We start from the raw sequence: 25,462 nt of genomic DNA, 5'->3' as shown, positions 1-25,462 counted from the left end.
AAAAAAAAAAAAAAAAAAAAAAAAAAAAAGTTATTTTTAATATGAGAATTTCACTTCAATAAAAGAAATATTTTTTAAAATGGTAACATAGGATAATAATGAATGAAACATGCAAATGCTCACAATATATTGCTAGCTATAAAACAGGGACTATAAAACAGAATTCCAATACAGTCCCACTTCCTAGATCTAAATGAAAGATAGGAAAGGAATATGCTAGAATGTTGAAGCAGTAAGCTTTGATTCAGTTTGGGTTTTTTACTAAGCATATGTGAGGGCGCTGGCCCACCCCAGGGGGCAAGGCCAGCTCTCTCTCCACTGCTGCTCTGTGCTCTCCCCACCAACTGACCGAAGAGAACATCTTTCCCAGGAGACAGGCCGTTGTAAAGAGTGTTGTTGGGGGTCAGTTTTTCTGTCTTACAGCTCTTTGTTTTTGAGTAGGAATGGGAAAGATGAAAAGAAGCTGCACATGTCAATCAGGCATCTCAATCTCAGAAGCCTAGACTAGGGGGCAGCAGGTAAGGTGATGAGTAACGCCAGCCTGGATGAGAAGCGTGACCCACTCTGGCCTTCTTTTTTGTTTTGCTTTGTTATTTTGAGGCAGTCTCACTCTGTCACCCAGGCTAAGTGTAGCAGCACGATCATGGCTCACCGCAGCCTCGATGTCCCAGAGCTCAAGCGATCCTCCTGCCTCAGGCTCACCAGTAGCTGGGACTACAGGTGTGCACCACCATGCCTGGCTAATTTTTGTAATTTTTGGAGAGATGGGGTTTCACCATGTTGCCCAGGCTGGTCTTTAACTCCTGGACTCAAGCAATCCTCCCACCTAAGCCCCCCAAGGTGCTAGGATTACAAGCATGAGCCCCTCACAGGGCCACTTGGACTTTCATTTCCCCACTGTTTTTATTTCTCTCCACTAAGAAAAAAACCACAGTACCAGCTCAGAAGCTATGGGGTCTTGGCCCCAGAAACTGAGGGAATCTCTCAAATTTTAATGTTCATGTTTTAGCCGCAGCAAGAACACACTGAGACACATTGTCTCATTTCATAAAAGATGTTAGAAATTTAGACTTTTCATATGAATTTTCCCACTTTTTAAAGTGTTCAACTGATTCTAATTTTTAGAAAAGACTGGAGAACTGAACAGAGCATGTCTGTGGGCCACATTCAGTGGGCTATGTTTGCAACGGCTCCACTATGTCCAGGTAGCCCTTACCCTCATAGGTACGAAAGGGAGGAGACACCATATTGGAAGATAGACTTAGTTTGCAGAAAACATGGCAGAGGACAGAGACACTTGCTCAATGGTTTCCTTGGAGCAAAATTCCAAGGAAATTCCAAACTTTAAATGTATATTTAAAAAATTCTGGGTTTAAAAGAGGAAATTAAAGAATAACAATTTGATGCTATGTCAGCTATGTCCATGAAAACTATTGAGAAATTGCATATTGACAATATCCTACTGCCTTAGCAGGTCTGAGTTTCTGTGACCCATCTACCATCACCCTGTCCATGCTGAATGTTTCCCACTTGGGATGTTCATCCCCAGTTCTCTGCCAGGGAACTCCCAGCCACCTTCACATCTGGGTTCAGCCATCAACTCCTTCAGTAAGGTGTCTCTGACTTTCCCTTCCTCCCTATTCCAAACTAGGTTAGGCAGCCAATGGTAGCTAAATAATGGTCCCCAGAGATATCCAGATCCTAATCCCTGGAACCTGTAAATATTACTTCATATGCCAAAGGGGCTATGCAGATTTAAGTTCAAGATGAAGTTAAGTTGAGGTAAGGAGACTGTCATGAATTTTCAGGATGAGTCCTAAATGCAATGACATGTATCCTTGTAAGAGGAAGGCAGAGGGAGATGTGACTGCACACAGAAGAGGAGAAGCAATGTGACCACAAAGGCAGAGACCAGAGTGATAGGGCCACAGGCCAAGAAATGCTGGCAGGTACCAGAAACTGAAAGAGGAAAGGAATGGATTCTACCCTAGAGCCTCTGGAGGAGGCCAGGCCCTGCTGACACCCCAGCTTCTGCCCAATGAAACTGAGTTTGGAGCTCTGGCCTCCATAACTAGAAGAGAATACATACGTTTAAGCCACCAAGTTTGTGGTAATTTGCTGCAACAGCCCTAGGGAACAAATACTCAGCCCTCCCTGTGCTTCCACACCCACAGTGCATGCTCCAGCATGACCACCCTGTGTTAATAACATTTACCAAACACTTAATCCGTGCCAAGCACTGGGATATATGATTTAGAGGGAGTGTTTATTTTAGTTTCATCACAACCCTATGAAATAGGTACTAGTATTATTTCCCCCATTCTACAGAGTTGGAAGACAAATCTTAATGATATTAAGTAATTTGAGCAAGGATGTAGAGCTAATAGGCAGCTGTATACTGCATATAGCTGTATAGATCATTTTCTCTATGAATGGCACCCTCTAGAATATGCAGTGCACAACCTTCACAACCAACCAGAGCAACACTGCCACGGTTTGAACTCTAACAAATCAATCTAATCCCTAGGCTAAAAAGCAGGTCTGCTCATATTCCACTTTTTTACTTTCTCTCCTGCTATATCATATACTCCTTAAGACCAGGGACTTTGTCTTTTGTCTTACTATCCTTGGGACATTGGTATCTAGGAACCCCATAATGATGAATACCCAAATAGATGAAACCCCAAATAGATGAATCTCTTCCCCTAGAGGCAATTAGTACTAAAAAGGGACAAGGGATTTAAGAAAGAATCCAGAGGCAAGGAAATAAGATGTTTTTATCCTTCTCCATTAAGAAGAACAATTCTCAGGCCAGGCACAGTGGCTCACGCCTATAATCCCAGCACTTGGGGAGGCCAAGGCAGGCAGATTACTTGAGCTCAGGAGTTTGATACTAGCCTCGACAATGTGGTGAAACCCCATCTGAACAAAAATACAAAAATTAGCCGGGCATGGTGGTGTGCCTATAGTCCCAGCTGCTCAGGAGGCTGAGGTGGGAGGATGGCTTGAGCCCAGGAGCCAGAGTTTGCAGTGAGCCAAGATCATGCCACAGCACTCCAGCCTGGGCAATAGAGCTAGACCTTGTCTCATCAAAAAAAAAAAAAAAAGAAAAGAAAAAGAGAGCAATTCTCAAATTGTACAGAGTAAAACAAACATTTCTCCAGAAATTAGAGAATGAGATAAATGAAACAACAAAAGTGCATCTGGGTTTTTAAAACAAGTTCAAATCTGTAGGGCCAGATAAATAAAACCCAGAGGAAAGACAGCACTTTCAGAACTGATATGTGTTAGTGATCTATGAGCAAAACATGACAAATATGAAAAATACATGCCCCCGATAGATAAATGTATTATTTTTCATGGTTTTCTAATAGGAGGAGCAAGTAACTAGTAATAAATTTGCTGCCAGTGTCCTAGATGGCACAAGTCAGCAGATCCACGTTAGCCTGAATAAATCCCCCTGTGGTGGACTAAAGGGTTTAGTCTCTGGCCTTCTGCTATTCAACTCGTTATCAGCAGCTTAAATGGAGATCTATTTATCAAAATTGTTGATTACTCTAAGCTGAAAATATAATTAAAATACTAAAGGACAGAATAGAATTCAGAATAAAGTCTGGGACAAGGGCCAAAGCAGCAAAATTTAATTCAATCAAGTTGCATAAACAATATTCTTATTTAGATTTTTTTTCTTCATTGCACAGGCATAAGATGGAAGAGAACTGACATGCAGTGAAAAAGATTGACAGTGTTAGGCAGCCCCCACTAGAATATGAGTGAACAGTACAGTGAAATGATTGTAAAAAATCAGTACAATTTTAGGTCCCATTGACAGAAAAATAGTGTCCAGAACAGGAGCAATCAAAACCCTGTGTCTCTGCACTGCTCCGATAGCATCTGGAGAACCACGTCCAGTCCCAGAACTGTTCTTCAAGAAGGGAGATGGACAAGTCAGGATTCAAACCCTGAGTTCATTTGGAGGAAAGAGACCACAGTGACAGAGGTCAGGGTAAACACAGTAATGGGGCAACACCCCAGCACATCCAATGGTGGAAACCTGGGGTGCTTAGTCTAGAAGAAAGAAAATTCAAAAGGGTCTGGTGCAGTGGCTCACACCTCTAATCCAAGCACTTTGGGGGGCCAATGCACAGGGGAAATCACTTGAGGCCAGGAGTTCCAGACCAGCCTGGGCAAGTGAGACCCCATCTCTAAAAAAAAAAAAAATCAGAAAACTAGCTGTGCATGGTGGCACACACCTGTGGTCCCAGCTACTTGGGAGGCTAAGGTGGGAGGATCGCTTGATCCCAGGAGGTCGAGGATGCAGTGAGCCATGATCATGCCACTGCACTCCAGCCTGGGTGACAGAGTGAGACCCTGTCTCAAATTACAAAAAAGAAAAAGAAAAAAGAGGGAAACCCAAAATGAACTGTCCAAATATTTGAAGTGATGCAATCTATGAATAAAAGAAAAACGCACTTTATATTGCTCCCTATGATACAACCAGGACCCATGAAAGGGTAGATTCAATTCAGAGAACTTTGAAAGAGAGCATAGTTTGAATATAAAGTAAAATTCTGTCAGTCCCTGCACTAGGGACATATGGTTCATAGTGGTATAGATGAACATTAATAATTATGTATTTAATGTCATTTTATAATTTTTTAGTTTTGATGTAAAGTTTTCCTTATAAAAAAATTAATTTCAGAAAAATAAATTGTATTTAAATACTCATTTGTTAGTATGAATATTAAAATGTTAAGCAAATAAATGATATACAGATACGGCAAATCACACGGTGGTATTCCTTCAATGACTGCAGTGAAGGAAACACTGCTGCAGATTGTGCTATTTCATCTTCAGTATTTTTAAACTTCTGTTTCAGGATCTATCTCCTGCTGAGGAAATGCCTGTCGCATAGTTTTGAATGACTCAAGTATTTATTAATAGAAAGGAAGAGGAAGATAAGAAAAGTAAGACAAAGAAGGGAAAAGGGATGAATGACTTGGTACTCCAAGCACATCAATTCAGCTTGTTTACCTGTAGAGTTCACATCACAGTGACATTAAACCAGGAGGAATTCAGAGCACCAGAGCCAAAAATAATTAGAAAAGAACCCAGAGGGGTTAAAAATAAAGTCAGGAAGTAGCAGAATGAAACAACTGAGAAAATAGAAACAAATATGTCTACTGACAAATAATTTGACACACAAATATCCAGTGGGTGGGAAAAACCTAGACATGCCAGAAAAGACCTGCTGGTGATGCCAGTCTTGCTAGAACCTCAAGACAAAGATAAAAGTAGCAAAGACAGCCCAGGTAGCTCTAAAGCATACCCTAACCTCGTTCCTTAACCTCTGAGTGTGTGCCCCTCCCACCCACCACCAGCCCAATGCAGCAACATTCTGTCCACAAGACGTTTCAGATGTAGGGTCTCAATGCTATTTCAAATTAGTCATGAAGACCAAAATGTTCATCTTCTCATGTCTGAACCTTCAATGCCTTCCCATCCTAGTGGGCAATATGACCCACACACTGTCAAGGTCATTTTCAGGTAAACGTCATTCTTTATCTCCACCGCCAGTGGGGTCTACAAAGCATCTTTAGCACCCACCCCTTCCTTCCGTCGTGCTAGCCAAGGCTACCCTCACTAAGACTCTTTATCTATCATCTGGACCTGCTGCTGTTCTGCAGACTTCCTGTGGCCCCTTCCACATAACTTCAGTACACACAGACAAGCCTTTTGGTGGTGTTCTCCATGCCCTCTCCTTTTTGGGCGCTTATACAGTGATTTCTTATAAAACAAAATGCCTCTTGACGAATGAAACCCCTTGTATTAGTCTGTTCTCACACTGCTAATAAAGACATACCTGAGGCTGGGTAATTTACAAAGGAAAGAGATTTAATGGACTCACAGTCCCACATGGCTAGGGAGTCCTCACAATCATGGTGGAAGGTGAATGAGGAGCAAAGTCATGTCTTACGTGGCAGCAGGCAAAAGCTTGTGCAGGAGAACTCCCATTTACAAAACCGTCAGATCTTGTGAGACTTATTCACTACCACGAGAACAGTATAGGGGAAACCATCCCCATGATTTAGTTATCTCCATCCGGCCCCACCCTTCACATGTGGGGATTATTACAATTCAAGGTGAGATTTGGGTGGGGACACAGCCAAACCGTATGACCCCTCCACCAGAGTACTACAGCCATCTCCTCACCTACCATGTTTTCTTCTAAATAAACTTATTTACCTATTACACAGAAACAGTTCATGAAGTTGAAATAATTTTGGTTATGAAGTTGAAAGTTCAAAACTCTATTCTTCATTGTTCCATTCACTAATTCTGTGATCTTGGCTGAGTTAACTGCTCCCTATTTCAAAGAATTATCGTGAAGAAAATAATGTGTATACTAAAGAAGATTGTGTGCAGTATAAAGCTCTCTAAATACATAAGTCATTGGCCAGGCATGGTGGCTCGCACCTGTAATCTCAGCACACTGGGAGGCTGAGGCAGGCAGCTAACGAGGTCAGGAGTTCATGACCAGCCTGACTAATATGGTGAAACCCCATCACTACTAAAAATACAAAAATTAGCTGGGCATTTTGGCGCATGCCTGTAGTCTCAGCTACTCAGAAGACTGAGGCCAGAGAATCCCTCGAACCCAGGAGGTGGGGGTTGCAGTGAGCCGAGGTTGCACCATTGCACTCCAGTCTAGCTGACAGAGCAAGACTCTGTCTCAAAAAAAAAAAAAAAAAAAAAAAAAGTCATTTATTTAGCACTAAGTTATTTGCTGCCTTGTAATCCTTCCCTGTTTCATGTGTGTTCTCATATTTCCAAAATTGATTTTACATTTGCCTGAGGCTGGCTCCTTCCCTTGCACCTTATTTGTATCCTTTCCAGTGCCTGAGTTGGTTGATAACTGAGTCAACTGCTTTATCCCATTCTTGACCCGGTAGCTTCCTCCTGCCTTCACCATGAACTCATCAATCTCTTCCCCTCCTGTAAGAAGCTTTCCTTCATTTACTGAAAGAGTGCTGGTGGTTTTTCTAACATATTACCCCTTACGCAGAGAAATGTGCCATTTTGATATATCTATAGTCTCAGAATAGAGTTAGTATAGACAGAACATGAAAACAATGATGGCAGATCCCCAGAAGGCTGAGAGATGATGACATCAAACTGTATGCAGAGAAAGACTGCCAAAACAACAAAGAAGAGGTGTGCCAGGGTCAAAATCTGTGTTCATCCAACGCTGTCCAGCACATGAGTTCTCCAAAGTGCTGTCTGAATGTTTGGTTAATGGGCCAATGTGAAAATTTATATATCATGCCTTCATTATTTGAAGCTCTTAAGCCTTAGGAATATTAAGTTAACAAACTGGCTCTGATTTCATCCTTGACAGGAGACATACACGTAAGTTTTCAAAGTTGTTTTCATACAATATGGAATTTTGTGGTCAAACCAACCTCAACATCAGGCCTGCATAATGTTTTATTTCTGGTTGTAAAAACTGGCTTATTCAGCAATCACATGCAAGTTTGTAACAGCATAATTTTGGCCTTTTCAAATCCATTCATCTCTATCACTTGATAAGAGTTTCTGTGCTTATAAAACAATGGACTAGAAATTATCACAGTGATTTTATCAAAATAATATCACCCTGTGGGGCCCTGCTGAAGCAGTGGTCAGTCAACATCCCTGCCAGAGATAAATCACTCTCTTTCCACCTCAAAACATAGTTATAATGAGTTGGGTTTACATGGCTCAAATTATAGCAGGTATTCTATGAATTAATTTTAAAATGCATGCTCCTGAGCCATTTGCTTGTTAAAATATCTCGTGTATTCATAGAGACATGAAACACATCCACTATGGAAAACAGAGAAATCAAAGACTCCTGATGTTCTGAAACCAAAAAAAGGCTGAGGTCTAAAGGTTCTCAAACTTAAACGTGTGTATGTGTCATGAGGAGATCTTGCAAAAGTACAGATTCTGACTCGGGAAGTAAGGGGTGGGGCCCAAGATGCTGTGTTTCTAACAAATGCCCAGGTGATGGTACTGTGGAAAGTCCCAGATCCCACTTAGAGAGCAAGGCCAGAGAGCTTAAGTAACATAGCAGTGTTCATGTCATATAAACACAGGGACTTTGACTTTTTAAACAATTCAGCCAGAGAACACCAAAGTAAAATTATCAGGAAGTGATACACTTTTGTTCTTTACTAGGAATTATGTTTAAAAGGGAATACTTTCCGCATAGCCATTTCTTTTTCTACTGTATCCATTCTTACCGGGCCATGAGAGTAGGAGTAGAGTGGTTTCTCTCACAGGTTTTGCACAGTAGGCTATCGGTTTTGCTCAGCCACCCAAAAACACACATGCCACAGAGCGGGCACCTGAAGAGCAGGGAGCGTCCTGAGTACCCTCTCTGAAGATCCACAAGCTAAGTGATAGGAAGGGCACTCGACAAGCGTCTCAGCTCATTCCCTGCACTTTCTGGAAACACATCGTGATCAAATGGAGTAATGCCCCTTCATCCAGATCTTGCTGTGAGTCTTAAACAGAGCAGAATTGAAAGTGAATGGCTTTTAAGATATGCAGCCTTCAATTGCCTCCCCGTACCCACCCCTAAAATTCATGACCTTTAGCAACAGCAAAGTTAGGCTGCCTGTGCCAGGCAACAGCCAGTGGGGGGAAATAAAGAGAAAAAACATGAAGCAATTAGCTGATGTACCCAAGTACAGGTGGATTTTGCAGGGTTTGTTTGTTTTCAGGGTTTTCTTGGTAGAATTGCCTTACTTAACTGCTAAATTACTACTTTATTATGGAGTTCAATTTTTTCTTTTTTCACTCTTCTTCTTTTGTTTTGATCTTAAGATAGTCTCACTCTGTCACCCAGGCTGCAATGCAGTGCTACACACACAACTCACTGCAGCCTCAGCCCCCTGGGATCAAGCAATCCTCCCACCTTAGCCACCTGTATAACTGGGACCACAGGCATGTGCCACCACAACCAGCTAATTTAAAAAAAAAAAAAAAAATTTTTAGAGACAGGGGTCTCACTTTCTTGCCCAAGTTGGTCTTGAACTCCTGGGCTCAAGTGATCCTCCCATGTAGGCCTCCCAAAATGCTGGGATTACAGGCGCAAGCTACCATGCCCGGCCTCAGTTTTTTCTATCTATAGGTTGCAGTGCACTGGTGAATGATGAAATCATTTTGATAGGTCAGAACTGAGTTGTTTAAAAATGCAACAGGTGGGGGTGCATCACAGTTCAAAGCAGAAGTGTTGTTTCTCAGTTGTGTGTGTTTGTACCCAGTTACGTTGTAAAGTGCACTGCCGACTGCGGGTCATGATCAGAAATTTGAAAAACACTGGACTATAGTTTGCTTTATGATAAAGAAGGGCTTTTTAAACACCTTCACTGTTTTTAACCTATTTATTTTGACTGTATTCACCTGGTATTTGATTGCCTTAGCTAGATGAGTCAGGGTAAATAGCCTTTTCAGATATTTCACTGCTCTTTCCACTACAAATTTCCTGAACTCATATAGCATGTTTAATCCATACATGTAATAGTAACGTCCTTCAGGCTATACATCATATGAGTAGGTCACATTTAATCTACATTCTAAACTATTGCTGAGCATTGTACTGTATCCTCTGCAACCAGTTGTTCAATAAATACACAGGATGCTTAGCATGGAGATGAGCCCTCCATAGCGTTCAAGTTACAAGAGCACCATCTGCTGGCGAAATATTTTCTTTGTAGGGAGAATGTCAAAGACCTACCAAAAATGTCCTCATTTTTCTAGTAAAAATTATAATTACATCACAAATACTTTGAAATTCTGTAGAGCTCCTTGCTTCATTCAGGAATTTCGCTTCATTCCCCCTCTGAGAAGGGGTCTTTCTCTTCCTTAGCAGTGAAGGCAGGCAGTCTGTCCTTCCTGGTTTTCCGTTTAACTAATCCGGTTTCAAGTTTCAGCCCCTCCTTGAATTCCAGGCTGCTGAGACGTCCCTCTAGAATCCTCCAACATGGAGCCTCTTGCAGCTTACCCGCTAAAATGTTCCGGGCCCAGAGCAAAGGTATTTGCAGTTTTGCTGTCTATGGTTCTATGCACAGTAACGCTATTTCTTCTACAACTAAAATTCCTCAAACCTAAAATCAACAGCTTTTATGCCTTTGAAGTGAAGGATGCAAAAGGAAGAACTGTTTCTCTGGAAAAGTATAAAGGCAAAGTAAGTTGCATCATCTGATTTTTATTGTTACCGTTTCTCCTTGTCTCTGTTTATTCCTCTTAATAAAATCATTTTTTGCTGTTACATGGTCACAAGTTGGAATTTAGTCTTCAGAGTAATTGTATTAGTACATCACTTTCATTATTAGAGTTCTGATAGTTTGCTTCTAAATAATAAATTCCGATTATCTCGTTTTCTTTAAAATGCTTTAATTTTGTGCTGAATTGATATGTAAAGTTGTTTGGAAAAGACTTATAGTTAGTAATGTGAACATGATGACATTTATTAATAAAAGTATTGGTTCTATAATCTAATAACTTTAAAAAGCACTTATCAAGGATCATAGTTTTATCTTTAATTTAAAAATAAACTTTCATGAGTACCTAATGCTTGTTTAATGGCAGTACTATTTCAGGGCCTTAACCCAGGCATCTAGGTTACAGTTTTCAATAGAACTTTATGTGTCCAAAAATATGAAGAAAACATCAATCAGAGGTTATAGTCCCCCCAAATTGTTTAGGATTTTAACTACTTGCAGAATTTTTAAAAATCTTTTGCTTCACTTTCCGGTTGGATTTTTTTCTTTTTCCGGGAGGTTTCACTAGTTGTAAACGTGGCTAGTGACTGCCAACTCACAGACAGAAATTACTTAGCACTGAAGGAACTGCACAAAGAGTTTGGACCATCCCACTTCAGCGTGTTGGCTTTTCCCTGCAATCAGTTTGGAGAATCGGAGCCCCGCCCGAGCAAGGAGGTAGAATCTTTTGCAAGAAAAAACTACGGAGTAACATTCCCCATCTTCCACAAGATTAAGATTCTAGGATCAGAAGGAGAACCTGCATTTAGATTTCTTGTTGGTAAATATCTGCCTTGCCTCACCAGTATAATGTTTTAAATTGCTTTTCATTTTTAAACAATTATACTAGGACAATACTTTCCTATCTCATTTGAAACTGGATCAGGAAAGCTTCATAAAACTATCAAAGAGCCAGAATCTCACCCTTTGTAACTTCTAGGAGTTATGCTCCCCTGAAACCAATGTTTTAGCTTCTTAGATGGTAAAAGAATTCTATCCCAATGTATTTTATTCCTTACGACCATCTTCCTGAAGAATTTAAAGTGTGCCCATGGCTATTTTCACAAAATATCTTAATTCTCCTCTCGTGTAACTAGTATCTGGGGAAATGTCCCTTCCCATCATTAAAGCCACACAGCTCTCATGAATAGTGCTGGGCAATATTAGTTAATGTATGTTTGTGGCTAATTTTATGTTGCCTTTCTTATCTGAAACAATATTCTCAAGGATGAATATGTCAGCTTAACAGATTTTTGCTAAAATCCAAAAACATATAACTTGATTTTCTTTTAGAGGGCAGTAGTGTTAGACTATCTCTCCAATTAAGCTAGCTACAGAAATCTGTTTAAAGATTTGCCAAGGTCACTTAGCACAATGGTCATAAGGCGTAGCGACAGCATAGGCTTTGGCCTCAGGCTACCTGGGTTCAAATCCCTGCTCTTTTGTTTTTGCTATGTGGCTTCTTAACTTCTCTGTGCCTGTTTCTCATTTGTTAAATGGGCTATCAATAGTACCAACTTCTTAGGATTGTTTGGAATTAAGTGTGTTAATAGTAAAAATAAAGTACTTATACACTGCTTGCTCTGTGCCAGACACTGTTCTAAATGACATTAGTCAAAAAAAAGACTGGACATGGTGGCTCACGCCTGTAATCACAGCATTTTGGGAGGCCAAGGCAGGCAGATCACTTGAGGTCAAGAGTTAGAGACTATTCTGGCCGATGTGGTGAAACGCTGTCTCTACTAATAATACAAAAATTAGCCAGGCGTGGTGGTGGGCACCTGTAATCCCAGCTATTCGAGAGGCTAAGGCAGGAGATTCGCTTGAACCCAGAGGCAGAGGTTGCAATGAGCTGAAATCACGACACTGCACTCCAGCCTGGGTGACAGAGCAAGCCTCCATCTTAAATCAATCAATCAATCAATCAATAAAAGACATTAGCTAACATTCTCTCATCTAACTTATTCTGATGACATCTTCAGTCCTATTTTCACTGTAGATAAATTGAGTTTTGATAAAACTGTGACCTCACTCAGGCAATCAAGCTTCTAATCCAACAAACAAATCGTGATCTATAATATTTAACATAAATGTGAAGTCACACTCTTCTAAAAACATTAAATTTAATTTCTAGGGAAAGTTGATATAATGCCTAACGCCATAAATGGCAACCACAGCGAGGTCTTTATTCCTTTTATCTTGAGGGTACACTGAGGAAAGAAAAGCCCAAGCACATGCCATTGAACTAATCATTCTTCAGTTACAGCAGCCAGATACGTGGGTGCAATAGCTCATAGGTTATTTCTCTTTATCACTACAAACCTTCTGAAACCCCTCTTAGCCTGTGTAATCAAAAAGGTAACAGTGATTTAAGGTTTCATTCCACTTAGATAGGATCATAGAGCCCAGAGGTTAAGAGCATGAGCTCTGGAGTAAAAAGGCCTTTATAGCAGTCCTGGCTCGACCACTCACTAGCCACGTGACCTTGTGTCTAGGCCTCCATTTATCTCATCTGCAAAACGGGAATGATAATAATACCCACCTCATAGGGTCCCTGTAAGATTAAATGAGAGGATCAATTTGAAGCATGCAGCATACATTACTAGGCACATAGTAAGCACTTCATAAATTTTAGTTATAATTATTATATTTTTTCTCATGTTAGTCAATAAAATGAACATAAATCTTGAGTGGTATAAATAGAAAAAACATCTACATTTCTTACATAAATTAAGGTTTATCAAAAGGATATCATGGCTGGGCACGGTGGCTCATGCCTGTAATCCCAGCACTTTGGGAAGCCAAGACAGGAGGATCACTTGAGTGCCCAGGAGTTCAAGGCCAGCCCGGGCAATACAGCGAGAGCCTGCCGAAAAAAAAGTTATTGCTTTTCAAAATAAGGTGATTATTCACTTTGGGAGGCCAAAACCCTGTCTCCACTCAAAATATAAAAATTCACCTGGTATGGGGGCACACACCTGTAATCCCAGCAATTTGGGATTACAACTTTAATTTTTTTTTTTTTTTTTTTTTTTTTGCTTTTATTTTATTTGACACAGAGTTTCGCTCTTGTCCCCCAGGCTGGAGGGCAATGGCGTGATCTCAGCTCACTGCAGCCTCCGCCTCCCGGGTTCAAGTGATCCTACTGTCTCAGCCTCCCGAGTAGCTGGGATTACAGGCGCATGCCAACACACCCAGCTAATTGTTTGTATTTTTAGTAGAGACGGGATTTCACCATGTTGGGCAGGCTGGTCTCAAACTCCTGACCTTAGGTGATCCACCTGCTTCAGCCTCCCAAAGTGCTGGGATTACAGGCATAAGCTACCATTCCCGGCCTACTTTGCTTTAATTTCATGATACTAAGATCACATACTAGATGAGTAGACTCATAGGTGAAGTCATCAAGTATATTGAAATCTGGTTACTCTAACCTTGAGTTTCACTTTGTTTGGGTGTTTTGTTTTTGATATTATGACAATCCTAGAACTTGATACTAAAGTTGTCATTTATGTAGATACTAATAGAAGTGAAAATCTTGACAAAGAATAAAATTATGCTTATGAAAATATGTTCTGGATATTTTAGATTCTTCAAAGAAGGAACCAAGGTGGAATTTTTGGAAGTATCTTGTCAACCCTGAGGGTCAAGTTGTGAAGTTCTGGAGGCCAGAGGAGCCCATTGAAGTCATCAGGCCTGACATAGCAGCTCTGGTTAGACAACTGATCATAAAAAAGAAAGAGGATCTATGAGCATGCCATTGCATTTCTAATAGAACAGAGAAATGTCTCCATGAGGGTTTGGTCTCATTTTAAACACTTTTTTTTGGAGACAATGTCTCACTCTGTCACCCAGGCTGGAGTGCAGTGGTGCAATCTCAGCTCATTGCAACCTCTGCCTCTTTAAACATGCTATTAAATATGGCAATGAAGGATTTTTTTTAATGTTATCTTGCTATTAAGTGGTAATGAATATTCCTAGCATGAAGATGTTACCCAAAGCAAAATCAAGAGTAGCCAAAGAATCAACATGAAATATATTAACTACTTCCTCTGACTGTACTAAAGAATTCAGAATTTAGTGACCAATGTGCCTCAATATCTTATTATTCAACTTGACATTTTCTAGGACTGTACTTGATGAAAATGTTAACACACTAGACCACTCTTTGGAATCAAGAGCACTGTGTATGACTGAAATTTCTGGAATAACTGTAAATGGTTATGTTAATGTAATAAAACACAAATGTTGAAAAGTATAAAATATATATACATAGATTCAAATCCTTATATATGTGTGCTTGTTTTATGTACAGGATTTTGTTTGGTTTTTCTCTTTAAGTATAGGTTCCTAGTGTTTTACTATAACTGTCACTATGTATGCAACTGACATATATAAATAGTCATTTATAAATGGCCATATTATAACATTTGAAAAAGTCTTCATTTTCAGTATTTCTCTCTGCATTATTTTTTAGAAGCAACTCAAATTCTGTAATCATAATATTACCAAATAAGTCAGTCTTTATTTTTGCGTGAAAATCCCAAGTGTAGAAAAAAGGACATGAGTATAAGATCATTTAGCTTGACTCCTTATAGGTTGATCTGGGTTGCTAATGTATTCATTCTAGATTAGCCACTTGGAAGGAATTCAATGCTGCATCATTCTGATGGCTGAAATAGTAAAAACCAACTCCAAACAGCCTAAACTCTAAAAAATGGGGTGATCATGTAAGTCCTAAAGTGTAGATCAGCAGTCACTGAACCTCTTAGCAGAGTCACAAGGCACTTCTCCCAAAGTCATGGCCTTTATATTTTGTTAGCCTTATAATTGGCTAACAAAGCAAACTGCCAAGTTAGTGAAAGTTAATTATTGCCTCATGAAATATACATTCACCACATAAATAGGAAGATGGCCAAAAATGTAAAAATAGTCATGTAAAGTTTTCTAAGAAGAAAAAGACCCGATTTAAGTAGTCTGTGACTTGACTCCCAAATCCTGATCTAATGGATGAAAGTGAAGATGTTTCTTATGGTGAATTCAGTAATGCTACCTCAGTAAATAGTTCTGTATATGTATTTGGACCAAAGTTCTTAGATAAACCAAAAATACTTCATGAAACATCTTCTGCTTCAAAGTACATATCCAGCCACCCAGCTATGAAGGTATTTAGAAAGATATTTGGTGGAGGTGGAGTTTCTACCAGAAGTCAAGAGGATTTGTAGGGATAGCTTCATGAATGCCAGATGAGTGTGTCAGCAAGCCTGCTCCTACCGCTAGCCAGCTGCGTGACTTTAGGCAAGTCACTTAAGTACCTTATTTCTGTTTCCTCACCTGTAAATTGAACAGGGGTTGAATGGAATAAAAAAGCCCTTTGCAACTTTAAAAGTCAATTAACACACTGAGCAAGGTGTTTTAAGTGACCAGGAAGGAAATCAGAACTAACCTGGATTGCTGGAAAGAAAACAGAAGCCACCCAACAAGTCTATCTGTCCTTTGCAATTTTGCCCCAAGAGCCTATTAGCAATTTGAATTCTGAGCCTCTAAGAAAACTTTTGTTCAGGCGGCCCCTCCAAGTGTTGCTGCCAGAGAACTCTTGCCTTGTATCCCCACATATGCCTTCCATGAGCTCATAGCAGTGCTGTGGCACTGCAGGGGTGTTTTATGTGTTCACGTTAGGGGCCTGAGCAGAACTGCGTATGCCAGCACCACATGGGCAGCAGAGACTCCCTACTGCCAGATGGATGATAATGGAGCTGCACTGGGAACAACCAGGACTGTCCCAGTCAACATGATACAGATGAACATCCTGCCTTAAGTCACTAGTTCTCTCCAAAGCCAGATAAAGTGGGTTTCTTCACTTACATCTCTAATCTTGGTTGCCTTATTCAACCTACAGATTCTATGTCAGTGCTGGATTTTCTCCCCTTGCCCTTTAGGTAAGCAGAATAGGCAGGCGGAGATTTGAAAGCATGTCATACATATTGCCTTGAAAGAAAGGACATTCAGGTGTCCCTTCGGGGTTCCGTAACAATTAGGTTATGTGTGCTGAGAGAGGGAGTGGAGTCATTTGCTGAGGTGCTGCTACCTGTAACTCAAATGCCTCATAGGAATACCAGTGGACAAACATACAGAGGAAAAGTTGAATCTTTCCTATATTGGACAATCTTCCTTCAGTCTTGTTTCTGCATCAAAAAGTCTGGGACATGGAGTGCTACAGGATGCCTGGGCTAAGGACTGTAACAGAAAAATATCAACATTGGAGCCAGGCGCAGTGACTCACGCCTATAATCCCAGCACTTTGGGAGGCCGAGGCGGGCGGATCACTTGAGGTCAGGAGTTCGAGACCATCCTGGCCAACATGGTGACCATCTTTGTATTTGTATTTTTTGTAAAAGATACAAAAATTAGCCGGGGATGGTGGCACATGCCTGTAATCCCAGCTACTTGGGAGGCTGAGGCAGAAGAATCACTTGAAAACAGGAGGCTGAGGTTGCAATGAGCCAAGATCGCACCACTGCACTCCAACCTGGGCGACAGAGCAAGACCCCATCTCAAAGAATCTGTCTCAAAAAAAAAAAAAAGAAAGAAAAAAAGAAAAATATCACGCATCACATGAAAGAGTATTCAGCTGTTGTCCTTGTGAAAAAGGAAAAGGACAAAATCAAATGCATTTTAACTGTGGTAACTAATTCACTGACTTGAAGTTTGCTTTGTTTTTCTTTGGTGCGTAGAGAAGAATACCTCATACTAACTCCTGATCATCTTACAGCAGACAAAACAACAGAGTGTTAGAGATTGGAATAAATATGAATTTGCCTGAAATGTGCCCTGAAAGTTGTATTTCATTTTTTTAAATGTTTAACAATTACACTGTATCAATAGTATGTATACATGTACATATATATAATTCTTAATAACTGCAGTGTATCTAGCATATATATAATGGTGGCTGGTACATGTTTAATAGCAGACTCTGGAGGAGGAATCCTGACATACAGCATTTGCCAGCTCAATGTAAATGCTCATGCTCCCTCATGGCCAATTTCAATCTACCAATGGTTTAGTAACTAGGATGCAAAATTTCTAAAACTGTGACAATTGGGGATGGGCATGATGGCTCAGGCCTGTAATATCAGCACTTTAAGCAGCTGAGGAGGGAGGATCACTTGAGCCCAGGAGTTAGAGACAAGCCTGGGGCAACATGGCAAAACCCCGTCTCCACAAAAAAATCAAAAAATTAGCTGGGTGTGGTGGCACATGCCTCAGGTCCCAGCTACATAGGAGGCTGAGGTGGAAGGATTGCTTGAGCCCAAAGAGATCAAGACTGCAGTGAGCCGAGATGGCTGCACTAAACTCCAGCCTGGGCAACAGAGCCACCCTGTCTCTGCAAAAAAAAATTTTTAATTAGCCAGGTGTGGTAGCACATACCTGTGGTTTCATCTCCTCAGGAGGCTGAGGTGAGAGGATTGCTTAAGCCTAGGAGGTAGAGGCTGCAGTGAGTCATGATTGCACCACATTGATTTGTGGTGTTCCTTTGAAAGAAAAATAACGTGTTTGGATGGAGCTGATATGAGGACACTCTGTCCATATTTAGTCCTCTGCTTGATTTTATCTTTCCCATAGAATAAAATTCTAATAATTGTTATGCCTAGAAATTAATCCATCACACTCCTTCCCACTCTTCCCTTCCCCTCCTCCAGCTGAACTGTTAAGGATGTCTCTTGCAGAGCAGCGTAGTGTCTTTGCAGGGAAATAAAACGCAGCAGACAGAGAGAGAAAGAAGGAGGCTATCACTATAATAGTAAGAGGTTCAGAGGGCAGTGATGGGAAGTAGTGACAGTCCCATACCAGTGAACAGCCAAGAGACTGCCCCAAGAGAAAACACCTGGGAGAAAATACTTTGCCATCAGCAGAGCCTCCCTCCTCTTTTTCCAATCCCTTTTCCCTCTGTTTGACCCTTGACATCCCAGTGTGTATCCCTTTCTTTCCCTCTCCCACCTATGGAAACAGTTTCTCTTTTAATTTCTATCTTCACTTTCCTCCTAACCCATTCATCTCTTTAATGTATTTTTTATTTCTTTAACATATTTTTATTTCATTCCATTCCTTCCCTCTTTTCTCATCATCTCAATAATATGAGACTAAACCACAACTTTAAATGTCTTCTGTTTATTGAACATAAAGTTGGTTTCCCTACAGAATCAACAGTTCTAAAAGAGAAAAAAATTTTTTTTTAAATTTAAGTTGTCATTTTCAGAAACAGAAAATCAGTTATGGCATATTCTCACTTCTAAGTGGGAGCTAAACAATGGGTACACATGGACATGAAGATGGAAACAGTAGACACTGGGGACTCCAGAAGGGGTAGGAAGAAAGGAACACAAGGACCAAAAAACTACCTATTGGGTACAATGTTCATTATTTGGGAGACAGGTTCACTAGAAGCCCAAACCCCAGCATCACCCAATATATTCATGTAATAAACCTGCACATGTACCCCTTGATCTAAAATAAAATAAAGTTGGCATTTTCTGTCTTAAAAAAAACTAAAACACAAAAGCCAAGACTTCTAAATTTAGTAGGTTTTATTTTTATCACCAGGTCAGTGACTGCACAGAAAATAACATGTTGAGGCCGGGCGCGGTGGCTCACGCCTGTAATCCCAGCACTTTAGGAGGCCGAGGCGGGCGGATCACGAAGTCAGGAGATCGAGACCATCCTGGCTAACACGGTGAAACCCCGTCTCTACTAAAAATACAAAAAATGAGCCGGGCATGGCGGCGGGCGCCTGTAGTCCAGCTACTCGGGAGGCTGAGGCAGGAGAATGGCGTGAACCCGGGAGGCGGAGCTTGCAGTGAGCCAAGATCGCGCAGTTGCACTCCAGCCTGGGTGACAGAGGGAGACTCCGTCTCAAAAAAAAAAAAAAAAAGAAAGAAAATAACATGTTGAAATTTAACTTTAAAAAGAGACAAGATGAAAACAATTTTTACATGGAAGATATACTTAAACATAAATCTACTGAAAGTGAATAACACTAGGCAAAAACAAAAAGAGGATGTGATTTGAAAGTAGTAAAATGCATAAGAATCAAACTATAGATATCTATTTAACCCATGTTCTAGAAATATGTTTATATTTAAATAAGGAAAGCATAAAAATCATTTTACCAATAACTTACAATCCAGTACAGTAGAGAATGTGAAATATTTCTTATATTTCATCTATGGCTTAACTAACTGATGGCACCACCAAAGTCAGTTCCACTAACTGGCTACAAATGTCCACACAAGAATACTGCATGTCTGGAAGCCAGCACATATCTATACTGCTTCATGGGCCAAAATGCCTCCCAGGGAATGAGAAAATATTTAAAGTCATAATGTATGGTCAGTTCCTCCCACTTCACAAGTTAGATCTCGTGCTCCCTTCCAAATATTTCATGAATCTGTGTTTTTACAGAAAATGAAGTGAAAGGATTGAGGTAAGTCTTCCAAAAAAAATTAAACCATTCCCCATCCAAAAAAAAAATCCCCAATATTCTTGGTATTTCAAGTGAAAAATGTTTTAGTTGACTGACTCATCTGGAAAATTACCTCAACTTTCCCTCCAGCTGGTACACACAGTCACAGTTTTGGAAACCGATTCTAATGCTGTATTCAGAAACTAATGATGCAGAAAGGACCCCAAAGACTTCACTGAAAATCTGGGGACACATTGTAGGTCCATTCCACATTGTTATTACATTCTAAATCTTATATGTAAAAATATATAATTTCACAAATACTTAAATACTGTCTACTCCAAAAGACTCCAAAGACTCCAAAAATATTTCTTAAAAATTTTTAGTTATGGAAAAGCAGGCATAAGTAAATTTTTCTTAAAAGGAAAAACATTTAAGTTAATTGTAGTACTTTCCTTACCATTATAAAGCTGTCCATTGTATTATAAGTATTACTGTATTATAAGTTAATGGCAATAATATATTATGGTAAATAGTGCCTTGCTTCATAGCAGAAAGTACACGTAAACACACACTAATTACAGATTCAGTTACACTCTGATTTTCATTGTATATGCAATAAGACAGCAGTTGCATGTTAGCTGATGCCATTCACATATTCAACCAGCTAACAATACACTGCCAGCTCATCACACACAGGTAGCCAGAGCACTTCATTGACAAGAAGAATTTATCCAGAAGCAAGTGGCAGGGTAGTTGCGGCTGCTGACTTGACCCAAGCAGCCAGCTAACAATACACTGCCTACCTGATTCAGGTCACTGCCGATTCTCGTGGCCCAGAAAGTCACCCCGAGGCTAAATTTGTAACATGAACACAGTGGCAGAACTCTAATCTTAATAGTCACATTAAAGAAAATTTATAGACAAAATGTATTACTTCAGGACTACAAGAAATAAAATCAATATTTGCTTGAATCTAGTCAAAAACATAAAAGTTAAACAAAAACTTTAAAATTTTCAGAATACTCACACTTAGGTTTTCCAAATTAAATGCTTGGATAATGAAGATATGTTACTGCAGCACAAATGAATTTTAAAAGTTCCTTAACTGTAGGCGGCTTACGCTTGTAATCTGAGCACTTTGGGAGGCCGAGGTGGGCTAATCCCCTGAGGTCACAAGTTCGAGACCAGACTGGCCAACATGGTGAAACCCTGTCTCTACTAAAAATACAAAAATTAGCCCAGCATGATGGTGCTGCCTGTAATCCCAGCTACTCAGGAGTCTGAGGCATGAGAATCACTTGAACCCGGGAGCCGGAGTTTGCAGTGAGCCGAGATTGCACCACTGCACTCGAACCTGGGCGACAAAGCAAGACTCTGTCTGAAAAAAATAAATAAAAAGTTACTTAACTATAGCTTTTCAAATCACTTCTATTTACTGATCAAAAGATTAGTTGTCTGTATTAGACAGTAAAATATCTAGGAGTCGTGATAATACATAAGCTGGGCATGACACAAAACTGCAGCAGTGTTTGGGGGAAAAAAATCAACATTAAAGTATTTAAGAAATGTAAGGGCTTAAATGTGATTAGTTTCCTCCTACTAGAAATGACATTAGTAACTGAGTTCTGAAAATGCAATTATGTATTCAATTTAGGATGTTACCACTTGAATACAGAAATTTTTTTTTAAGAGGCAGGGTCTGGCTCTGTCCTCCAGGCTGGAGTGCAGTAGTGCAATAATAGCTCACTGCAGCCTTGAACTCCTGGGCTCAAGCGATCCTCCTGCCTCAGGTTCCCAAGTAGCTGGGACTACAAGCACAAGTCATCATGCCCAGCTAATTTTTGCAGTTTTTTTGTAAAGACAAGATCTCCCTGTGTTGTCCAGGCTGGTCTTGAAGTCCTGGCCTCAAATGATCCTCCTGCCTCAGCCTCCCAAAGTGCTGAGATTATAGGCATGAGCCACGGTGCCTAGTTGAAACATTTACATAAGATCTAGAAAAATATATTAAAATGGTGATGGTTTTGGAACTAGAATCTATGAGTACAGGCCAAAGGAAGATGAACTATTGAGCCTAGAGAGAAGCATGGTAAATGGTGACAGAGATTTAAAGCAGATGAAGGCTGTTTATGAAACACGTTTCTAAAACCATTTAAATTTGTTTCCTTTTACACTGATTACAAGAGACACTAAAGACCTTTGGGTTTGGTCTTTCAAGGAGAACAGGTAATACTTTGGATCAACTTTAAACAGCTCACGTTGAAAACCGTGGTTTATGCCACTTCTCCATACTGTCCACAAGATGGCAACATTTCCATTTCTTTGGGAGGCGTGCTTCTGAATGCAACAGAGAGGCGTGCAACTAGCAACTGTTAAAATTATTAACAGCCGCTAGCAAAACACTGCCTACCTGACATCCCAGCTTTATCCTTTGCTGTGGAGGCAAAAACTAGAAAGCACGATTCAGATGCAAATGATTGCATTATTTTTCTGGGATCTTCAGTTTCGTAAAGAAATTTTTTTAGTATGTAATAAGATACTGTACTTAAATTCTCATATTTTCAGACCAGCTCATACTTCCTACAAATACATTCTCTACCAAGAATTCGTTTGTTCAAGATCAGAATTAAAACAGAGAACAAGAACAAGCCCTGGACACTCACCTTGGCGGAGCCTTGACTTTTCTTCTGCTTCAGTTCTTTGGAGAGCACACGCATGATACTTTCCTTTGAAAACACAGATAATATATTGAGAGAGAAACTATTTAGCAGAATCATAATTTCAGGTGTGGAATTTTTCTAGCTCCTGTGCTTGTCAGATTACACTTTTTTTTTTTTTTTAAGGCAACTAGGCACCTTCAGAATATAACTAAATTACTTCATTCAAATGTACGACCCGGGTTTAGAGTTTGGTACCACCTCTTGGTCCTAAACAGGTATTACGAACGGGGCCTTTGGCCCCGCATTAGAGACTTAGGGAGAATGCAAAACAGGGCGTTACTCACCCACAGCATCTCCTCTTGGGTGCGGACCCTCCGAGGCGCGGTGCGCTCCAGTTTCCACTCCATCTCCGGCTGACTTCGCCCTGCCTGGCGTTTGGCCTCTCTCCTCGACCGCCTCTGGTTTTCTTCCCAGGTCTAAGTCAGTCTTGACGCCTAATCGTCAAAGCCCTGGAGTCCCGTCCCCCAAGACCATTCTATTTCACCACCTCCCTCCACGTCCCCCACTCCTCCCACCGCCGCTGCAAGGTGTTCCCCTGGGTACCATTTAAAAACCCGGCGGCGCGGCAGTTGGCGCGGGAATCCCCCTCGCCGCCTTCTTATTGGCCTGCGCAGCGGTGACGTCAGAGCCCGGGAGGGATTCCCCGGCGCGCGCCGCGGTCCCGCCCCTGGCGGCCCTCTCTGCGCCTCGCCCAGTCACCTCCTCCGGTCGAGGCGCGCACCCGGGCGCCAAGCTTTGCCGCGAGCCGTGGCGGGTCTGTGGCTGGGCCTGGCACCGGGGGCTGCCACCGCAGCAGGAGGCAGAGGGGTTGGCGGGCTAACAAGCGGGTTCTGGGAGTTCACGATCTTTCCATTTTCAGAAACAAGAATGTTTCCTTATAACGGCCCTGATCCCTGTTTCTCGGCTCTCACTTCTCTTTCTACAACCACACCCCCTGCCTTTGCAGGATCGGAGGGTGTACAGCTCTCCGGCCTCTGTCCGTTGGTAATCGCTGTGTCAGCTATTGATGTGAGGCGTGTTCGTCAGCTCTGCGTTTTCAGACAGGCAAGAAAACGTGGCAATATTTCTATGCCGATCAAAAGGGAGAGCGTTGACATATTTATGCAATACATTGTTCTCCCTGCTCTATACATTGCGAAGTGGTCAGGTCCTCTCACTCGGGCTTCTGAGCCCCATTCCTAAGTAGGAGGTCGGTGAGAGAGGTGAAGAGGTAGTGAAAGAACCAGGACAGGCAGGACCTCATAAGGCGTGAAGGGGCCAGAAAGCTGAGCACACTGGGGACTCCGTGATAAAGGGGAAGAGGAAAATATTGAGGGTTGAGGAAAAGGTCTGCCGGGAAATGACAAGGAGGCAGATGGGCTGTGCAGCCTTAGCTACCCATCTGAGCTGCCAAGAGAGTTGTGCCATATGGCAGGAAGAGACACTGCGTCTGGGAAGCCTCTGAAAGCCTGGCAGCCTGTTTGTCCCTCCCTTGCTAACTCCCCAACCATTTTGACACTGGATTGTATTTTGCTTTAAGTCAATGTGAGTTTGTGTGTTTTTCTGGTGAAACAGTTCATAGATACCAGATACTGAAAAGGGCCAGTGACCCCCCCCCAAAAAAAAGCTAAAACTCACTCCCCTGCTTTCCTTCATACTGAAAGCAAGAAAAAGTGGCATTAGAACTAAGACCCAATCTTAGACCAGTTTTCTATGTACAAGAATAATGCTGCATAGGGTAACTTAATCTTCAAATGACATATCAAAATGTTTGATAGTCAAATAACTAGTGGATTAGAAGATCTCTAAGTTTCACCCACAAGAAGTGTATTTTCCTTGCAGTGGAGTACTCATTTCAAATTCCAGTAAATCCTTTCTGCAAACATTAAGACTAAATAGAAGTAAGCTATTATTGAATGAGAGTCAGATGCATTGTTAATTTAAATGATCAGTTTTGCAAATGTCAACTAAAACTCAAAGTATATTGGAAATAATATGAAGGACATTTTATCTTTGTTCTATTTTTTTTTTTTTTTTTTTTTTTTTTTTTTTTTTTTTTGAGACGGAGTCTCGCTCTGTCGCCCAGGCTGGAGTGCAGTGGCCAGATCTCAGCTCACTGCAAGTTCTGCCTCCTGGGTTTACGCCATTCTCCTGCCTCAGCCTCCCGAGTAGCTGGGACTACAGGCACCCGCCACCTCGCCCGGCTAGTTTTTTGTATTTTTTAGTAGAGACGGGGTTTCACCGTGTTAGCCAGTATGTTCTCGATCTCCTGACCTCATGATCCGCCCGTCTCGGCCTCCCAAAGTGCTGGGATTACAGGCTTGAGCCATTCTATTTTTAAATATAGTTCACATTTAACCATTTTGTATAAACACAGAATAAAAGCAATTCAATTAATAAGCTCATAAATCCATGTAAATTGGGATTTTTAGAATACAATTTCTTACAAGTACTAAGAATAGTGAATTATTCATTTAGAATGCAATTATCTGTAAAAAAAATACATTTATAAATTCCATTCTAGCCATTAATTTCACAACATACATATACACAGCCTCCAAATGCCTTTTTTTCCCTAGTGTAAACTAGAAAAGTATTAGTCAAGTATCTTTAGGAAGTTATTATGCAGTTGAATACTCAGATTAAATTTAACCTCAGAATGATGGAAATAGAAATTCGCCACTTGACAAATACTACAATAATAACTGTCAAGAATACTAAAATTACCCTGCGTATGATGAGAATACTCCCCCCTATAATTAAACACAAAAATTAAAATCACAACTTTTCATTGGCCAAAACTGGCAGGGACCACCTTAACCAAGTGATCAAAGTTAACATCACCATTAATGAGACATGATGACATATTGCACCTCATGAGGACACATCACTTCTGTGATATTCTTGTCCCACAAAATCCATAACCTTAATAGTAAGAAAATACTAGACAAACCCAAATTAAAAGACATTCCACTAAATTGGCCAGTACTCTT

At 40.8% G+C, this 25,462-nt stretch overlaps 2 protein-coding genes across 5 annotated transcripts in view; one reads left to right on the top strand and one right to left on the bottom strand.

Moving 5' to 3' along the window:
• The window catches only part of CDC20B (cell division cycle 20B), a 57,352-nt gene extending 34,515 nt beyond the window's left edge, over positions 1-22,837 (bottom strand). The window contains 2 exon segments of the mRNA XM_023210536.1: positions 22,434-22,496; positions 22,775-22,837. Coding sequence (XP_023066304.1) covers positions 22,434-22,496; positions 22,775-22,837 — 126 coding nt within the window.
• Positions 9,957-14,598, top strand: GPX8 (glutathione peroxidase 8 (putative)). 4 transcript variants are annotated; one of them, XM_023210537.3, is made up of 3 exons: positions 9,957-10,234; positions 10,830-11,091; positions 13,896-14,598. In XM_023210537.3, the coding sequence occupies exons 1-3, from the start codon at positions 10,031-10,033 to the stop codon at positions 14,057-14,059; spliced, it is 630 nt and encodes a 209-aa protein (XP_023066305.1). In that variant the 5' UTR covers positions 9,957-10,030; the 3' UTR covers positions 14,060-14,598. The 4 variants fall into 4 exon arrangements, with proteins under 4 accessions (XP_023066305.1, XP_023066308.1, XP_023066307.1 ...); XM_023210539.2 differs by having other exon boundaries at positions 10,017-10,081; positions 10,956-11,091; positions 13,896-14,596; XM_023210538.2 differs by having other exon boundaries at positions 10,017-10,081; positions 13,896-14,596.
• Positions 22,838-25,462: the final 2,625 nt, after the last annotated feature.

The sequence above is a fragment of the Piliocolobus tephrosceles genome, chromosome 4 (genome assembly GCF_002776525.5).
Source record: "Piliocolobus tephrosceles isolate RC106 chromosome 4, ASM277652v3, whole genome shotgun sequence".
NCBI classification, from domain to species: domain Eukaryota; kingdom Metazoa; phylum Chordata; class Mammalia; order Primates; family Cercopithecidae; genus Piliocolobus; species Piliocolobus tephrosceles.
The sequence above is the reverse complement of the archived record's forward strand: the minus strand, read 5'-3'. Positions and strand labels throughout refer to the sequence as shown.

Bases quoted from the DNA above. Each gene is read 5' to 3' on its own strand.
- GPX8 (XM_023210537.3), top strand. From the start codon at position 10,031: ATGGAGCCTCTTGCAGCTTACCCGCTAAAATGTTCCGGGCCCAGAGCA. The intron at 10,235-10,829 runs GTAAGTTGCATC...TTTTTCCGGGAG, and splicing joins TGGAAAAGTATAAAGGCAAA to GTTTCACTAGTTGTAAACGT. The intron at 11,092-13,895 runs GTAAATATCTGC...TGGATATTTTAG, and splicing joins TGCATTTAGATTTCTTGTTG to ATTCTTCAAAGAAGGAACCA.